At 43.1% G+C, this 14,747-nt stretch overlaps 1 protein-coding gene across 1 annotated transcript; it reads left to right on the top strand.

Annotated features, from left to right (window-relative positions):
* Positions 1 to 439: 439 nt before the first annotated feature.
* On the top strand, positions 440 to 1,967 carry LOC108803472 (fucolectin-6-like). The gene is made up of 2 exons (XM_018575314.1): positions 440 to 618; positions 1,802 to 1,967. The coding sequence occupies exons 1-2, from the start codon at positions 440 to 442 to the stop codon at positions 1,965 to 1,967; spliced, it is 345 nt and encodes a 114-aa protein (XP_018430816.1).
* The last annotated feature ends 12,780 nt before the right edge of the window (positions 1,968 to 14,747 follow it).

The following is a 14,747-nucleotide window of genomic DNA, read 5'->3' as shown; positions in this document are numbered from 1 at the left end:
CATCAGCAATTCATTACATTACAGAATGTTCCAGCAAATTAGTGACAACGTTGCAGCTTACAGTCTATTTCCTGATGAAGACGTCTTTAGAACAATGGAAGAACATTATCAGGGTTATTCACAGAAGGGTGAAGAGTTTGGAGGAGGCAGGAGAAGTGAACAATCTAGGACAACATAGCTGAACTGGAAAGTGAGCTGAATTTGGAGAATTCTTCCAAATCAGCTATGTTGTCCTAGATTGTTCACTTCTCCTGACTTCTCCAAACCCTTCACCCTTTTGTGAATAACCCTGCATATGTATAATCATGGAGTGTGTTTTGTGTTTCTTTCTTCAGCAATCAATATCGCTGGAACTGGGAAAGCCTCGCAGAGTTCTGATTATGGGACTTCAACCAATTTTAATGCTACCAAGGCCATTGATGGTGTGACAGATCAAATCATGGATCATGGTTTCTGTAGCCACACATATGATGACTGGGAACCCTGGTGGAGACTGGACCTGATGCAGAAATACAAAGTGAACATGGTTGTGGTCTATGGCAGGACGGACAACGCTTTGTATCGGATGCAGGGTCTTGAGCTCCGATTTGGAGATTCCCCAAACAATCACAACCCAGTGTGAGTACATCAGGGCCAGGACATACTATTACTATACATTTTTCCCTTGGGTGTAGTATTGCCTCTGCTCCATATTTATCCCCAAATTCTATATTCATATAAAATACTCAGAATTCATTGACAGGTGGATGTGACCTGCAGTTGACCTACTTATGACCTGTAGTTGACATCCTTCTGACCTGCAGTTGACCTACTTTTGACTTACAGTTACCCTTCTTCTGACCTGCATTTGACTTCCCTTTGATCTGCATTTGACCTGTTTTTCCATAGACCTGTTTCAGAATACAAAACTCATCTGATGTGAACAAAAGCTGGTCAGCATAGTTCCTAAATGTGATAGCCCTAAGATCCACCTTGAACCCAAAAAAAGAGACAACACTATACGACTGGATTTTACCCACAGGGCAAGACTCTGATAACAAAGGCGTTATTAAATATAAAATTAGACTGGGGTACCCGGGGCCAACCAGACAAAGTGAGAGTGAGAGCCCACCATCAAGCGCCATGCACTGTGGTGAATAGAAATAAGCTTCTGGTCGAACATGAGCTCAACCCTGAATCCAAGCTGTTGGCAATTTGACAAATTGTTTGCCCAGCTAGTACCCCGCCCACCAAACTTTTGTCTGTGTCCTAGCAACCGATGATGCTGTGACACCTGCCCAGTGTCATTGGTTGACTGGTGGCTGAACCACATGGCATGAATGGTTGCTAGGATGCAGTGGAATGATGCTATAGAGCTGCCAGCATCTTAGCAACCAATGATGCTGGTTGCTAGTACACAGGCAGCCCCATAGCATCATTAATTGTTAGGGTCCAGTATGGACTAGTTGCTAGTAACCAATTATGATAGTACACAGACTGCCCTGGCTTTTGTTTGCTTGGATGTTTGCCAAACCTGGATTTCTGGCTGGATTCAGAGAACATCTATGTGAACTGAATCCAGGCCAGTTTGCTTATCAGTAGTGGTAAGTAGTGGCTTTGTCTTACTCTGAGGGGCGTGGTTAAAAAGGTACGGTTGAACAATGATATTAGTAGTAAGTTTCCCCGAAGTCACTCCGCTCATCTCTGTTGTCTAGCCGCATAGCAGTGTATGTTTTCTATGGGCACATTTTGTGAATCTCTACCCAAGTCAGCGGGTTCCATTTTCTGTATCATTGTGTTGGTCTTTTCTTGTCTGTGGCAGGTGCGGTACGATCACCAACTATAAAAATGCCACCACAACTTTCTGCTGTAATGGGATGGAGGGTCGATACATCAGCGCGGTGATCCCGGGGCACAGTGAATACCTGCACCTGTGTGAGGTGGAGGTCTACGGGGAGCCTGCACCTGAGGAGTATGATATCTGCTAGTAAACCTCAGAAGTACAGCGTTGAAGGAATACTTAAAGTTAATTATTAAATGTCATGTCTATAGGGAACATATCCTCAAGACCTCCAAAACTGTGTCATGTCTATGTTTTCCTAGCTGTCTGGAGAAGGACAATTGCCACTGCACACCTTGTAGTTGTAAAATCATATATCTAAAAATAAATAAAACTATGTTACTCAGAACAATGGAAACTGCTGTGTTCATGTCTAAGGGGTCTATTTATAAACAATTCACAGAGCTATTCACCCTGCAAATCCCTGTGAGCATTTATTCTGTGCCAATAGAGATAAAAGGGACCATTTTTAGTATATTTACTTTTCAGCATGAGTATAATGTAATACAATACCACATGATGGTCACTAAATGGAGATGATGAGCATATGAAATAAGTATAATTCTTTTTCCATAACTCCTACTGTAATGCAGTTACCTTCCTAAAAGCTAAAAGGTGCTCAACTCATAATTTCATCCTGATAACTGATATGCTGGTTTTTAGATTGTGGATGTCTTGGACCATGGGTACAGGGAAGAGTCGGGCTTAATTATGCATGAGGTATCACCGTCCAGAGAACATCCTTGGAAATCGACAAGCACGCTGGCAAATTATCACAAGAACACCACGTTCCCTAAAACATGACCAGCAAGCTTGCCAAACAGTGCAAGAACCCCAAAGGACACAAACCCAGACACAAGTAGCGGCCAATATACAACAACACGCATACACTAATATCTTTGTTGCCACCACTCACAATTTACAGGCTTGTAAGGAAGTTTGCCCCAGACACCTCCAGTCAGTAGACTCTGCGTTCATGTAGACGGGCACACAAGATTTTGACAAACAACACACACTGCTCTCACTAGCAGTTACAGATTAGGTAAACCAGGCAATGTCATGTATAGAGTTACTCAAGCAACTTAAGAAAACGTAAGATCACTGTAAATGACATCCCGCTGTTTCATATGTGATCTAACAATGACAGTGTAACATGGCGGAGTATTTGGTATACTTCTTGGTTTGCAAGCAGTTTATAAAATGTCCATCCTCCAGATATACTTGCTGTTATTGTAGTGGTGTATCCTCCTGTACATCCTCCATGGATATATTCAAAGAGTCTACTTACAATTTGCAGCTCAACAGAAAAGGAAAGCATGATGTTGTTCACCAATCCACAGGCAGTGAATGAAAGGGACTGACATAGCGTGGTTCCTAATGGGGTCCCAATGGTGGGTGGGTAGTAAGATCTGGTTTCGGCACTCTCTCCTGGTTTCCTCAGAGATCCATCCCTGCCAAGGTATTGCTTATTAATGCAGCATCCCCACCATCAGCCACCATATTAAAGATCAAAAAGAACTATCCTGTAAACAATGTACATGTCACCTGAAGAATAGTGACCCAACATATTGAGATTACATGGGGACCACACATGGTTTTATTTAACTGTTGCACTTTATTTATCACAATACAAGGGTCACACACCTATGATGCAACCAATATATATATAAAAAAAATATATTCTATTATTCACAATCTCAGGAGTCTTCTTGCTGTGCATTTCATTACAGTGCAACTTGGGTTGCGACTTAATGACTAAGGACAAATGTGGGTTCCACGGGTTGGGAACCACCCGCGAGTCTAACAACTGATATTTCCAAAACATCTTACACTTTTCCTTGTTGAGACATTTTTGTATTGCCCTCAATCATGTATTTACAATACTCACAACTGACACATTTTCTATCTCCCAGGGATCTGTGTTCCAGGGAGCTACGTGCTAAAATATCTTCTGTGGATCTAGCTTTCCTGTAAGTGATCTTAGGATTTGCTATAAACTCTCTCACTGTTACATCATTCATTAAAAGATATCAATATTTGTCACAAATGTCCCGTATCTGATTAGATATACTTGTATATCTCACATTTTACCAACTATGTTTGTTACTTCTCCTTTCTTTATTGCCATACAGAAGGTCATCTTGTGTCATATCCTTTGCTCTATGGTATGCTCTACCAAGACATTGATAGTTGTATCCTCATTTCAAAAATCTACTTTTCAATACATCTGAATCACTTTCAAAGTAATGATTGCGAGTGCAGTTCCTCAGAGCTCCGGGGTATTGTCTGACAGGAAAGTCTTGGAGTGGAAACTTTTCACATGTAATAAAGTGTTAGTAGCAGTCGGCTTCTTATGAAGCTTTGTAATGATTGAGCCATCTGCTCCTAATCCTATTGAGAGATCACAAAAAACTGACCAAGTATGAGCTGCACTCAGAAGTGAATGTAAGATAGAAATGGTTTTGTCTCATTGTGTGATTGAACTCCTCTAGTTCACCTTTGGTCTCTGCCCATTGGATGAATATATCATGGATGTACCTGTAACAACACAACATTTTGGGCAGGCACATCAACAGAGAATCATTCTCCAAAAGCTGATTTTGTCATTCACCATAGAACAAATTTGCATACGCCGGTGCACATTCCGTGCCCATGGCTGTGCCTTCTGCTTAGCAATAACACGTATCATCAAACACAAATTTATTGTATTCCCCTTAATCTGGTATTAAGAAAATTTTCCCATAGCCTCCATCCCTTTGGAATGAAGAATGGAGGAATATAATGCTTCCACCTCCTATGTGGCCAGTATGGTTCCTTGAGGATTTGCAATGTTGTCCTTCGGTTAAGTGTTACTGCCGCTGGAGGCTCCATTACATTTCTTCGCTTCCTGTTTGCCAAAAAGGTTGTCCCCAGGACAGGAAGTGAGGGGGGAATTTCTCTGTTAGCAACACAGACAGAGTGTTTTTTTTTAAAGTTAAAGTGGACCTTCCACTTCAGTGCCATGGTCTGCTTATTGATGGTTCCCCCTCCCCTCTTTAAAACAAAGCTCGATTTCTTAAGGGCACGTAATATACAGGGGTACGGGTACTCCTAGAATGAGATCCTAATAGGTTGGACTTGATGGACTAATGTCTTTATTCAACCTCAAATACTATGTAACTATGTAACTATATAAATTAGGGATGTCCCGATACCGGTACTAGCATCGGTATCGGGACCGATACAGGGCATTTTGACTTGGCTGGTCTGGTGGGAGAAGCTCCAAGTGGGGTCCTAATTTAGCTGGCCGGCGACAGGGCAGTCGCCGGCCTGCATATACCATCCATTATCAATGCTCCGATACCTTCCCCAATGCCGGAACTTCCGGTCAGAGGAAGGAATCCTCTGACTGGCAGTGCCATAAGAGAACATGCAGCCAGCTTCCTGTTTGATCGGGAAGCTAGGTGGAGAGTAATGACCCACCTCCCGGCTTCCTGATTGGCCAGTAGGCCAGCTTCCCGGCCAATCAGCGTCGGGCCGGCCGAACAACCTCATTACTCGCCGCCTGGCTTCCTGATTGGCCGGGAAGCTGGCTCCATGCAGGTTTCCCAGCCAAGCACAATCAGAAGCCGGCCAGGCAACATGGAACCAGCTTCTTGGGCAATCAGATTGCCCGGGAAGCCGGCTCCATGGAAGCAGAAGCACCGGTATCGATACTCAGTAACGACGAGTACCGAAAGCAAAGTATCGGTACTAATACTCAATAACGAAAAACCGCTATTGGTTCATCCCTACTGTAGATCGAGTGCAGAAGTTTTAGGGTAATAACTGTCTCCTCCTATACTGCAGCGATGATGCAGTATGTCCTCACATTAGCATGAGGACATATACACTGCGTATAGAACATGGTGATTTATAGGACCTTAGACTGCTGCAGAGGGGGAGTAAGTTTCCGGGACTGGTCTCAGAGCAAGCCAGCTCCATCAGGTGAACACAACTTTTTTTATTTTCCTCCCTAGACACAAACAAGAAGTTAACCTTTGCAGTGTGTGGGTAGCCCCACTGCAAGTGTTAATAATAATTTTCCTTGGAGTTCTTTAGAGTCATCTACATTGAAATTTGAAGAATTGGTGTTCTTCCCATGACACACTCGAAGTAGCATAAAATAGGAGGCAATGGCTCCCTGATTATTTTTTTTTCTACCATTGATCCATGTCCCCCAGGGTAGTACCCAGATCCCAATTCACTTTTTTGACAACCCCATGCCTATTAGCCTTGAAGAGAACTGATTTTCATGATTCACCTCTCTTTGACTTCAATGAGGTTCTCACTGTCAAACTTTTTGGCCCTTTTGTCAAACAAAGCCCCAAAATGATCCCAGTGAATGCACCCATCACTATTAGAGAATCAGCTTAATAAATTTCATTATCATTGTAATGAAAGCAAAACAAAATTGTGCAATAAAATGAATGAGATACAATGTACAATGTACTTAACAAGGTCTTCCTGGACTTTTGTTCAATTGATGCAGATCATCATGGGCTAGTTACCCCCCTGGTTAGGATCAGTTGTGTTAATGGAATTTATGATACTCTGGTTTGTCTTTGAAAAATTGAGAGTCCCACTGTGTTCAGTATAAATCCCAATTCTCAATATGGGATTTATCAAACCTCAATATCGTCATAGTCCTCATCCTCTTAGGGGTAAGGGGTGCTACAAATGGACATATAATGCCATTATGGGGCAGACAGATTTAGTTGAAGGAGAGCTGCACACTTAGGTCTGGTCACTGGCCTTTACTATGCAATAGAAATGGAGAAAAAAACCCCCCCATACATTATTCACAAAGGAGCTGAAGGATATAGTGGTAGGTTCGGCTAATCCTTTGGCTCGCTTCGGCGATGGGAACCCCGTGGTTCAGTTGTATTGAAGGGCTGCTGTACGGGCTATTCACAATAGCCCTTACAGCAGCCAAAGACAGCCAAAGCACTCAGTCGACCTGAAGCATATGTCGAAGACACAGCTGAAGCGGGGAGAGCAGACTGTTCTCCCCGCAAATGTAAACAAACAGTAAGAAGAAAGAAATGGCATGGGGTCCCCATCCCGATTCAAACCAGACCCTTTAGGTCTGTTAGGAATGATAGGAGGGACCACTGAGTAAAAAATGTGTGGAGTTCCCCCCCAAAAGTCCTTCCAGGCCCTTTAGGTCTGGTAGGTATTTTATGGGGGAATCCCACCACAAAAAAATGGAAAAGAAACGTGAGGTCCCCCCTAAAATTCCCATTCAGACCCTTAAACCAGGCCACATGCCCTCTGCATTGGGAGAGTGCTTTCCAGGGGTCCCCCCTGAAAAAGCACCTTGTCCTGCAAGCAGGGGGGCTTATTTGCATTTGGGTACCCACTTTCATAAAGGAGGCACCTAGATGTGGCTCCTCTTGTGAATGAGTAACGCTAAAGTGTTAACAAAAATGCAAATAAAGACACCAGACTCTTAGAAAAAAAAATGTAATTGAACAAAAAACACAACCAAAGTTTTTGACCAGTCCTTTAAAAAAAATGTTTAAATGCTCCAACGAGGTAATCCAAGGTCAGTCAAGTCATCCAGCGATGTCCACGATGCAGCCGACTCAAGGAAATAACAAAAAACTCCCAACACCCGGCTCAGCTAAAGTGAATAGCCTAACGGCATTCGGCTCCCTTCACTTTGGGTCAGTTATTCACTTGGCTGCCTTTGGCAGATTAGTGAATGACCCCCTAATAACTATGAATACGGACACTCTCTGCACACACCATTAAATATTTCTAGCAAACCTTTGCATAAAAAAAACTGGCCAACCGTGTCAAAGTGATCCCTCTCTGGCTAGTCCCTACTCTACTGTGCAAAGTGCCAGATACTTACTTGCCTATAGCATTCTTTAACATGGTGTGGCACAGTGCCAGAGCACCAAAGAAGGCTGCAAACTTCATGGTGCAACACAGGATTTACCTTCCAGCAAACATTAGAAATTCGGTAGTTGACGTCAAGCTGTAGAAAGATTGTGTGGCACCTTTACAGTGCCATAGTACTGGAATAGGCCCAGAGAGGTGGCAGGAGCTGATAATAGTGGTGGGTATCATTTTTTGGGAAGGGGGGAAGGAGATGACAAAAGTTTAGTCTGGAGCATCAGCACCAAGGGTTTTATAGTCACTGGTCATCCAAAACTGGTTAATTTTAATGAAAGTCAGCCGGTACTGTCAGAGGACAGGTGGCTTTACCCCTCTGTAACAAACTCTGCTGCTGCAAAGAGCACACTGGCTGCAGGCGCATATTGTGCAAGCTCTGGCCAGTGGTCCACCATAGACAACCAATAGTCTGTGGGGTCCTCACTTCTGAGAGTGTCTGCAAGAGGCTGGGACCCAATTTAGTCAGCAATCGTGTGTCTCCAGCGCTGCCTGTGAGCGCTGAAAAACTCTAAAACGCATAGCTAAAGCAGCCACCACCATTGCTGCTACCCCTTTCAGGGATCAGAGGGGATCCTGACATCATCAGGGAAATGCAGCAAAGAGCTTCTTATGTAGAACTTCCCCAAAGTGAGGCCTTTTAGGCTCCCTCTGGAATGTTGGTAGTAAATCAGTCATTTTAGCTTTGTTTGAGGGATCCCTTCGGTGGCCTGAATTCTGAGGTCTTTCTGCAGGCATTTGCGATTACAGGCTCCATTTGTCACAAATTGCCTGCAGTAGAGGACCCGGAGTGCTCAGTGTCACTGAGGACAACACTGTCCTCAAGAGTCTCAACCCACCCATGTTCAACTCTGGGGATTTGGGAGGGGCTAAATGTCCTCCTTATAGCCGGCCTCATTTCCTCCTCCTAATATTCCTTCTTGGCCTCCCATGGATGGAGACAGTACGTGAAAGATCCTGCTGACCCTGAGACAGGAGCAAGTCCTCTTCTTCCTCCTGCTGCTGTGCCTCCAGTACCCAGTCTATTAAGCCACAGAGTGTGTGCTCCAGGAGGAACACAAGAGGGATTTCATCATTAATTCTTGCCTCGTCTTGGTTCACCATTTTGGTCGCTTCTTCAAAAGGTGTCAAAATACTGCTTGCATCCTGAATGATGAGCTGTTGAAGCTCTGAAGGAACCCCAGCTCTCCAGAGCCTGTCTTTGTATAATAAACACACATTGTACACTGTTGCTGGTGTAATTTCTTATGCATGGCCTATGTTGAGTTCTGGAGCACGGTGTGTCACAGACAAGGCAGTTGGCAGGCAGCTCATGTTAGTACTGCATGGCTGCCAGGCCACATAACCTTCTGGCCTGAAAAGGACCTTCTGGAAGCCAGGGTACTCAATGATGAACCACCCTACCACCAGGTTGGGCATGTGCTAGGCAAGGTGAAGGGTGGCCAGCAGGCTAGTGCCATTGTCAAAGTTGATGTTGGTCACCCAACCCAGTATAGCACCATATAGCTAACTTAAGGGAACTCTCAACTCTCCCTAAACTACTTCAACTCACACAGACATATGTCTGCTAGGAACTGCGAACCTTCAATCACATAGAAGTGGCAAACCTAAACCCGATCCCTAGTTATAATATTTCAGCAACTCATTTGTGCTCTATTGGTGAAAATGTAATTTGTTAATCACGACTCCGGCTATGTTGCTGCTAATGAATGTCACAGTTTCTATTTATTAAAAAGTCTTTGTTTTTAATATATTTTTAACAGGCAGCACAGTGGCTTGGTGGTCGGCACTTCTACTTTGCAGCACTGGGGTTTTTAGTCCGGACACTATCTACATGGGGTTTGCATGCTCACACTCCGCTAGCGTCGGTTTCCTCTCACACTCCAAAGACATGCTGGAAGGTTAATTGGCTCCTGTCTATAAAAAGAGCCCTAGTATATATGTTTGTTTGAGGTAGGAACCTTAGATTGTAATCATCTTGATGGCAGAGACTGATGTGAATGTACAATATATAAAGCACTACATGAATTGTTGGCGCTATATAAATGTCTCTAATACTAATAATCATACAGATGTGTGAATATTAAATACATTTTTGGTAACCTATTCAGTTACTCTTTCTTATGCCATTATTTGATTGTTCAGCCACCATTGAAAAGCCTAATTCCTACAATAGAAAATACAATATACAAGGGAACTGTATAACTTAGGTTTGTGACTCTTTCTGTGTTGCCAGGAAAAGACCATTAACTGGTATGAAGGTCCCACACCACCAGTGCAATCAAATTGAGGACTTCAGTGGCCAGACTGTGCTGTTGGGTGGTGTTGGCTGGCCAGCAGAACTGCATGGTTGTCATTATACATTATCCTATGGAACATAAAAAAAGTAAATGTTCTTGAAACAATGGCAAAAAAACCCTGAAACACTAAACCTATACCTTCCAACAGTCCTGGGTTTTATGGTACTGTCCTAGGATTTTAACAAAATGTCCTGTTTCTGGCTGGGTGCTGGATCGCTGATTCCTGCACACAACTTCGGCTCCTTTGCCGCTCTGTCAGACGGAGTAATCTATATATTATAGATTATAGTCATTATAGTTCCAGCATAGAGAGACAGTGGCCTGGGATGGAGAACATGGCCAGGTAAGTAATCCATGGGAGTGTTGGGCCGGTAACATCTTGATTTGGACTATTTATTTAATTTAAAATGAGAAATGTCTGCCTGGATGCTGGTAATTGGTTGGAATTTTTTCTATCTGTGGCCTAGCTAGATTTAGGTCAGATCTTGGCTCACTCATCTATACTTAGGTTTATGATCAGATACTGTAGCTGTATGAATAGATACATTGTTAGTGTTATATAGCCCTTTACCTGAGAACCCTAAGCTTCCTCTGAGCACAGAAATAGCTACTGCTAGCAATAAATCATGCAGAAAATACAATTTCCATAAGGAAAACATTGGGAGCAGCAAAATATGTCCTAAGCTATGCTATGTAACCTGTAGTCGTGAGTTTGAAGTTGTTTACCTTTGTAACGGCCATCATTGATTATGTCTGCTTTGAATGACTTTGCACGACCAATATGATGCCCTTCAATAATGTTACACATCACCAGTGCAAATAGCAGTACATAGGTTCTGTAACAAGAACCATTAAACAACAGGATACTGACCACATACCAGGCCATGACAATGCCTTAAAACTCCTAATTTAGGAATGTACAAGTATGACCCAATACACTGGACCTGCCACTGGTCATCTGGCATTCTCCTGGACTACACCCGAAACATATCAAATAACTTTTTACCAAAGCCATCTCTTAGCACAATATAGCATGGTGTACAAATATATAGTAGCTCAGTGGCGGACCTAAGAAACAGGTCTCAGGTGGTCTGTGTGGGGTTAATGGTGGCTGTGCAGCTCTCAGGTGGTCTGTGTGGGGTTAATGGTGGTTGTGCAGCTCTCAGGTGGTCTGTGTGGGGTTAATGGTGGCTGTGTGGCTCACAGGTGGTCGATGTGGGGCTAATGGCAGCCGCGTGGCTCTCGGGTGGTCTGGGTGGAGTGGTCTGTGCAGGGTATGTGTCACAGAAAGTGCAATACTTTGTTCAGGCTTCAAGCCTTTTTTCTGGATAGACTGGATACAAGACAACTGTAATCATTTAATCAGAGAAACAGATTATAATAGGGAAAATTACAGTATAATGTTCCCTAATATAATCCATTTCTCAAATTAAATGACATTACAGCACAGTGTGCGGTTACAACCCCCCCTCCCCCTGCCTGCCTCCCTCCCTGCAACAAGACCCCCTGGCCCTTCTTAGAATCTGCACCTCTAATGCGTCCCCGGTAACGCACAGACACCTACTTCCTGTGTTTTCATCCCAGACACCATTTTTTGCACGCCACTTTTTGTCATTTTGTGTGCCCCTGGCGCCGGACCATGACACCATGTAAAAGCAGCAGCAGCAGAGAGAACAGTCTGTGACTGGGAGTGGGAGCGAGAGATCTCCAGGGAGGAAGACATGGGGCTTTTAAGGTACTATCATTTTAATTTTTATACACTGAAAGAATATAAGAATATACATCTATACAAAGAAAGATTAAAAATAGTCCCAACTCAGTAAAGTAGATTGACACATCTACTATAAACCCCCCACACATACGTGATTAACAAGTTGATTTTAAGTAGTCTTAGCTTTCACAGCAAAAATATTCCCAGGTCATCATACATATAGCTGATTACAACTATTCCAAGTCCATATACTTTGGCCCATTTGCATTGCATAGTGCTGCCTTGCCCCAGATGTACGCTGCTTAGTGTGGCGGATAGGGGGCACGGGGGCCAAGAAAATGTTTACCCAAGCAATATTAACTGTACGTGACGAGTTATATCAGGCTTTGTAATGCTGGTAACCGCTGATTCTCAGCGGTTACCAGACATTAATGAATGTATTGAGGCATTCAGTATTGAGGCATTCATTAATGAAATAATTAAGCTTTTTGTAAAAGCTTTTTCCTTTCATTAATGAAAGAATGAAGCCGTTACATGCAAATACAGGACCGCAATTTGCGATCCTGTATTTGACAACTGAAAATAGCAGAGAGGCAGCAGTGACTCACCTCTCTGCTATTTGTTTTGACAGCTCGAGAGCCTAATGTTTAGATACATTTCACTAAAAAGATACAATGTATATCTTTTGAGTGAAATGTATCAGTTCTGATCGTCTGGGCACGATCAAAGAGCTTTTAGTGAGATCTGAATCTGACTAAAGTCAGGATCAGTCTCTAAGGTTATAATTAGGGATGCACCGATACCACTTTTTTAAGACCGAGTAAGAGTACCGATACTTTTTTTCAAGTACTCACCGATACCAATTACCGATACTTTTTCTTAAAGGGACATGTCACATTTTTTTCTAAAGCAATGCAAAATCAGGATTTTAGGTCAGTTTCTTAATATTATGAAGAACATGAACATAAAATGAACATGAAATGAATATTTATCATGCCATTGCTAACTAAGGCTTGTACCCCCATAGATGGGAAAATAGATGAGCACATGTAGTGGTACTCGTTTTTTGTATCGGAGTATTTGCACGAGTACTCATGCAAATACTCGGTATCGCGGCTGATACCGATGCTTGTATCGGTGCATCCCTAGTTATAATTAGCAGTTCCTAAGTTTGGAGCAGCCACTTAATAGTGTCAGTCATTTATGAACAGAACCTGAAAACATGCTCAGTCATGAAGGGGTTAAAGATGTGTTTCAGCAATTGTGAAAATTGTAGAAAGCCTGAGCAGAAAAGCTTGTCCCCTGCCAGAATTGGACTTTTTCTCCCTGTGGGTAAGCAGTGGTCAATGAAAGTTGACCTTAATGCTGAACTCTGGGCTTTTTGTCAAAAAATACCCTGGCAGTACCCCCTCCCACCGGTATTGTAATAATTAATGTGTCATTAGTTCTGGGGGTAGGAGGACAAGCTGTAACAGTGACATTATTCCTCGCTCTGGCAGGCTTATGGCGCTCTTTTCTCCAATGTTCCGAGTTGTGGGCGATCCCTCGCCATTCCTCATGTACAGTGCAGGACTGCGCCACTATATGTGACAACGTCAAAGTGTGATCGCCAGATGGAGCGCCAAAGAGAATAATCTTCCAGGGACCTTATTCCTCTAATCCTAGACTTGACAAGCATTTAACCCTTGAGGGTGGGGGGAAGGTGTTGGGGGATGGAGCTTTTTTTTAAATTCAGAATTCAGCTTTAAGCCATAATAGATGCTCCATTCATAATATTATGGAAAATATTCTGCAATAGGACGGTACGGCTTTTTATTTCCCAAGAAAAACTTTTTAGAGAAGGACAAATATACGACAGGTAATTAGGCAAAATACATTATAGCTATAATACCTACCAAGTTCCCGTTCTCAGTTGGGTGGAAATGTGAGGTGGGAGGAAATATGAAAAGCAGATATCCTATAACTATACAATGGAGGCTGTAACTCTGTCACTAGCTGCAAGACTCTGTACAGGTGAGGAGCTTCATAATACCTGTTGGTGTACATAAGGGGGGGCAACTACTTAGTGTGCAAAGCAGAGGGGAGCAATGTCATTGCGAGGGTAACAGAGACATTAAAATGTATCAAATGTCAATTCTTTAAAAAAAAATTAGAATAGAGGAAGGAAGAGTAAAAACACCTCCTTGCCGCATTAAGGTGCGTGTCTGTGTGTCTGTGTGTCTGTGTGTCTGTGTACAGTATTTGAATTTTTAGCTCATGTATACAGTACATTTTGGATATCATTGCATGGTGCACCATATTTAAAGCAACATGTATGAAAGGTGGGAGGTGTGGAATAGTAACTTTTATGGAGCGAAGTGAACTGTGGAGATTTTTACCTTTGTCTGTGCCACCACTGGGGAGATTCACCCTCTCTGTGCTGGTGACCATTATCACTTAGTCCAAAGCAAGGGAAAAATCTTCTAATGGGGGCTCCAGTTTCAGCAACAACCATCTAAGAGGGGACTTTCCCCACTTCTGAGATATTTCCTTTCACATTCTACTGTGTCTACTGGTACCGAAGGCACATGCCCTAGGTCCTCTGCTGAGTACCCTGAGTGTTCTGCTGAGTGCCCCATGTCTAATGCTGAGAGTCTCGGTTCACAGGTGAACAGACGCGGTTTTCCCACCCAGGGCGCTCGCACAAATGCGTGGGATAAAAACTACGGAACTGAGAATCCTATTTGTTCATACAAATTTTGTAAAGGTTTCCAAACAACATATACAATGACATTATCCAAAAGTATACTGTACATCTGCATCATAAGGCAGTGTTATAATGCTCATAAAACGGTGATACAAATGTAAAACATTTTTTATTCTTGACTTTTGATGATTTTATGGTCAGCGGGGTCCCTAGCAAATTCACCAGCTTTGGTGGCAGCAGCGGGGGGTGATGGTGGGGTATGATGCACAAAACCAGGGGAAAAAGGCAGGTGGGTGAGCGGAGCCTCTGCAT

This window comes from Nanorana parkeri, unplaced genomic scaffold (assembly GCF_000935625.1).
Source record: "Nanorana parkeri isolate BGI_ZX_2015 unplaced genomic scaffold, ASM93562v1 scaffold3781, whole genome shotgun sequence".
NCBI classification, from domain to species: domain Eukaryota; kingdom Metazoa; phylum Chordata; class Amphibia; order Anura; family Dicroglossidae; genus Nanorana; species Nanorana parkeri.
The sequence above is the reverse complement of the archived record's forward strand: the minus strand, read 5'-3'. Positions and strand labels throughout refer to the sequence as shown.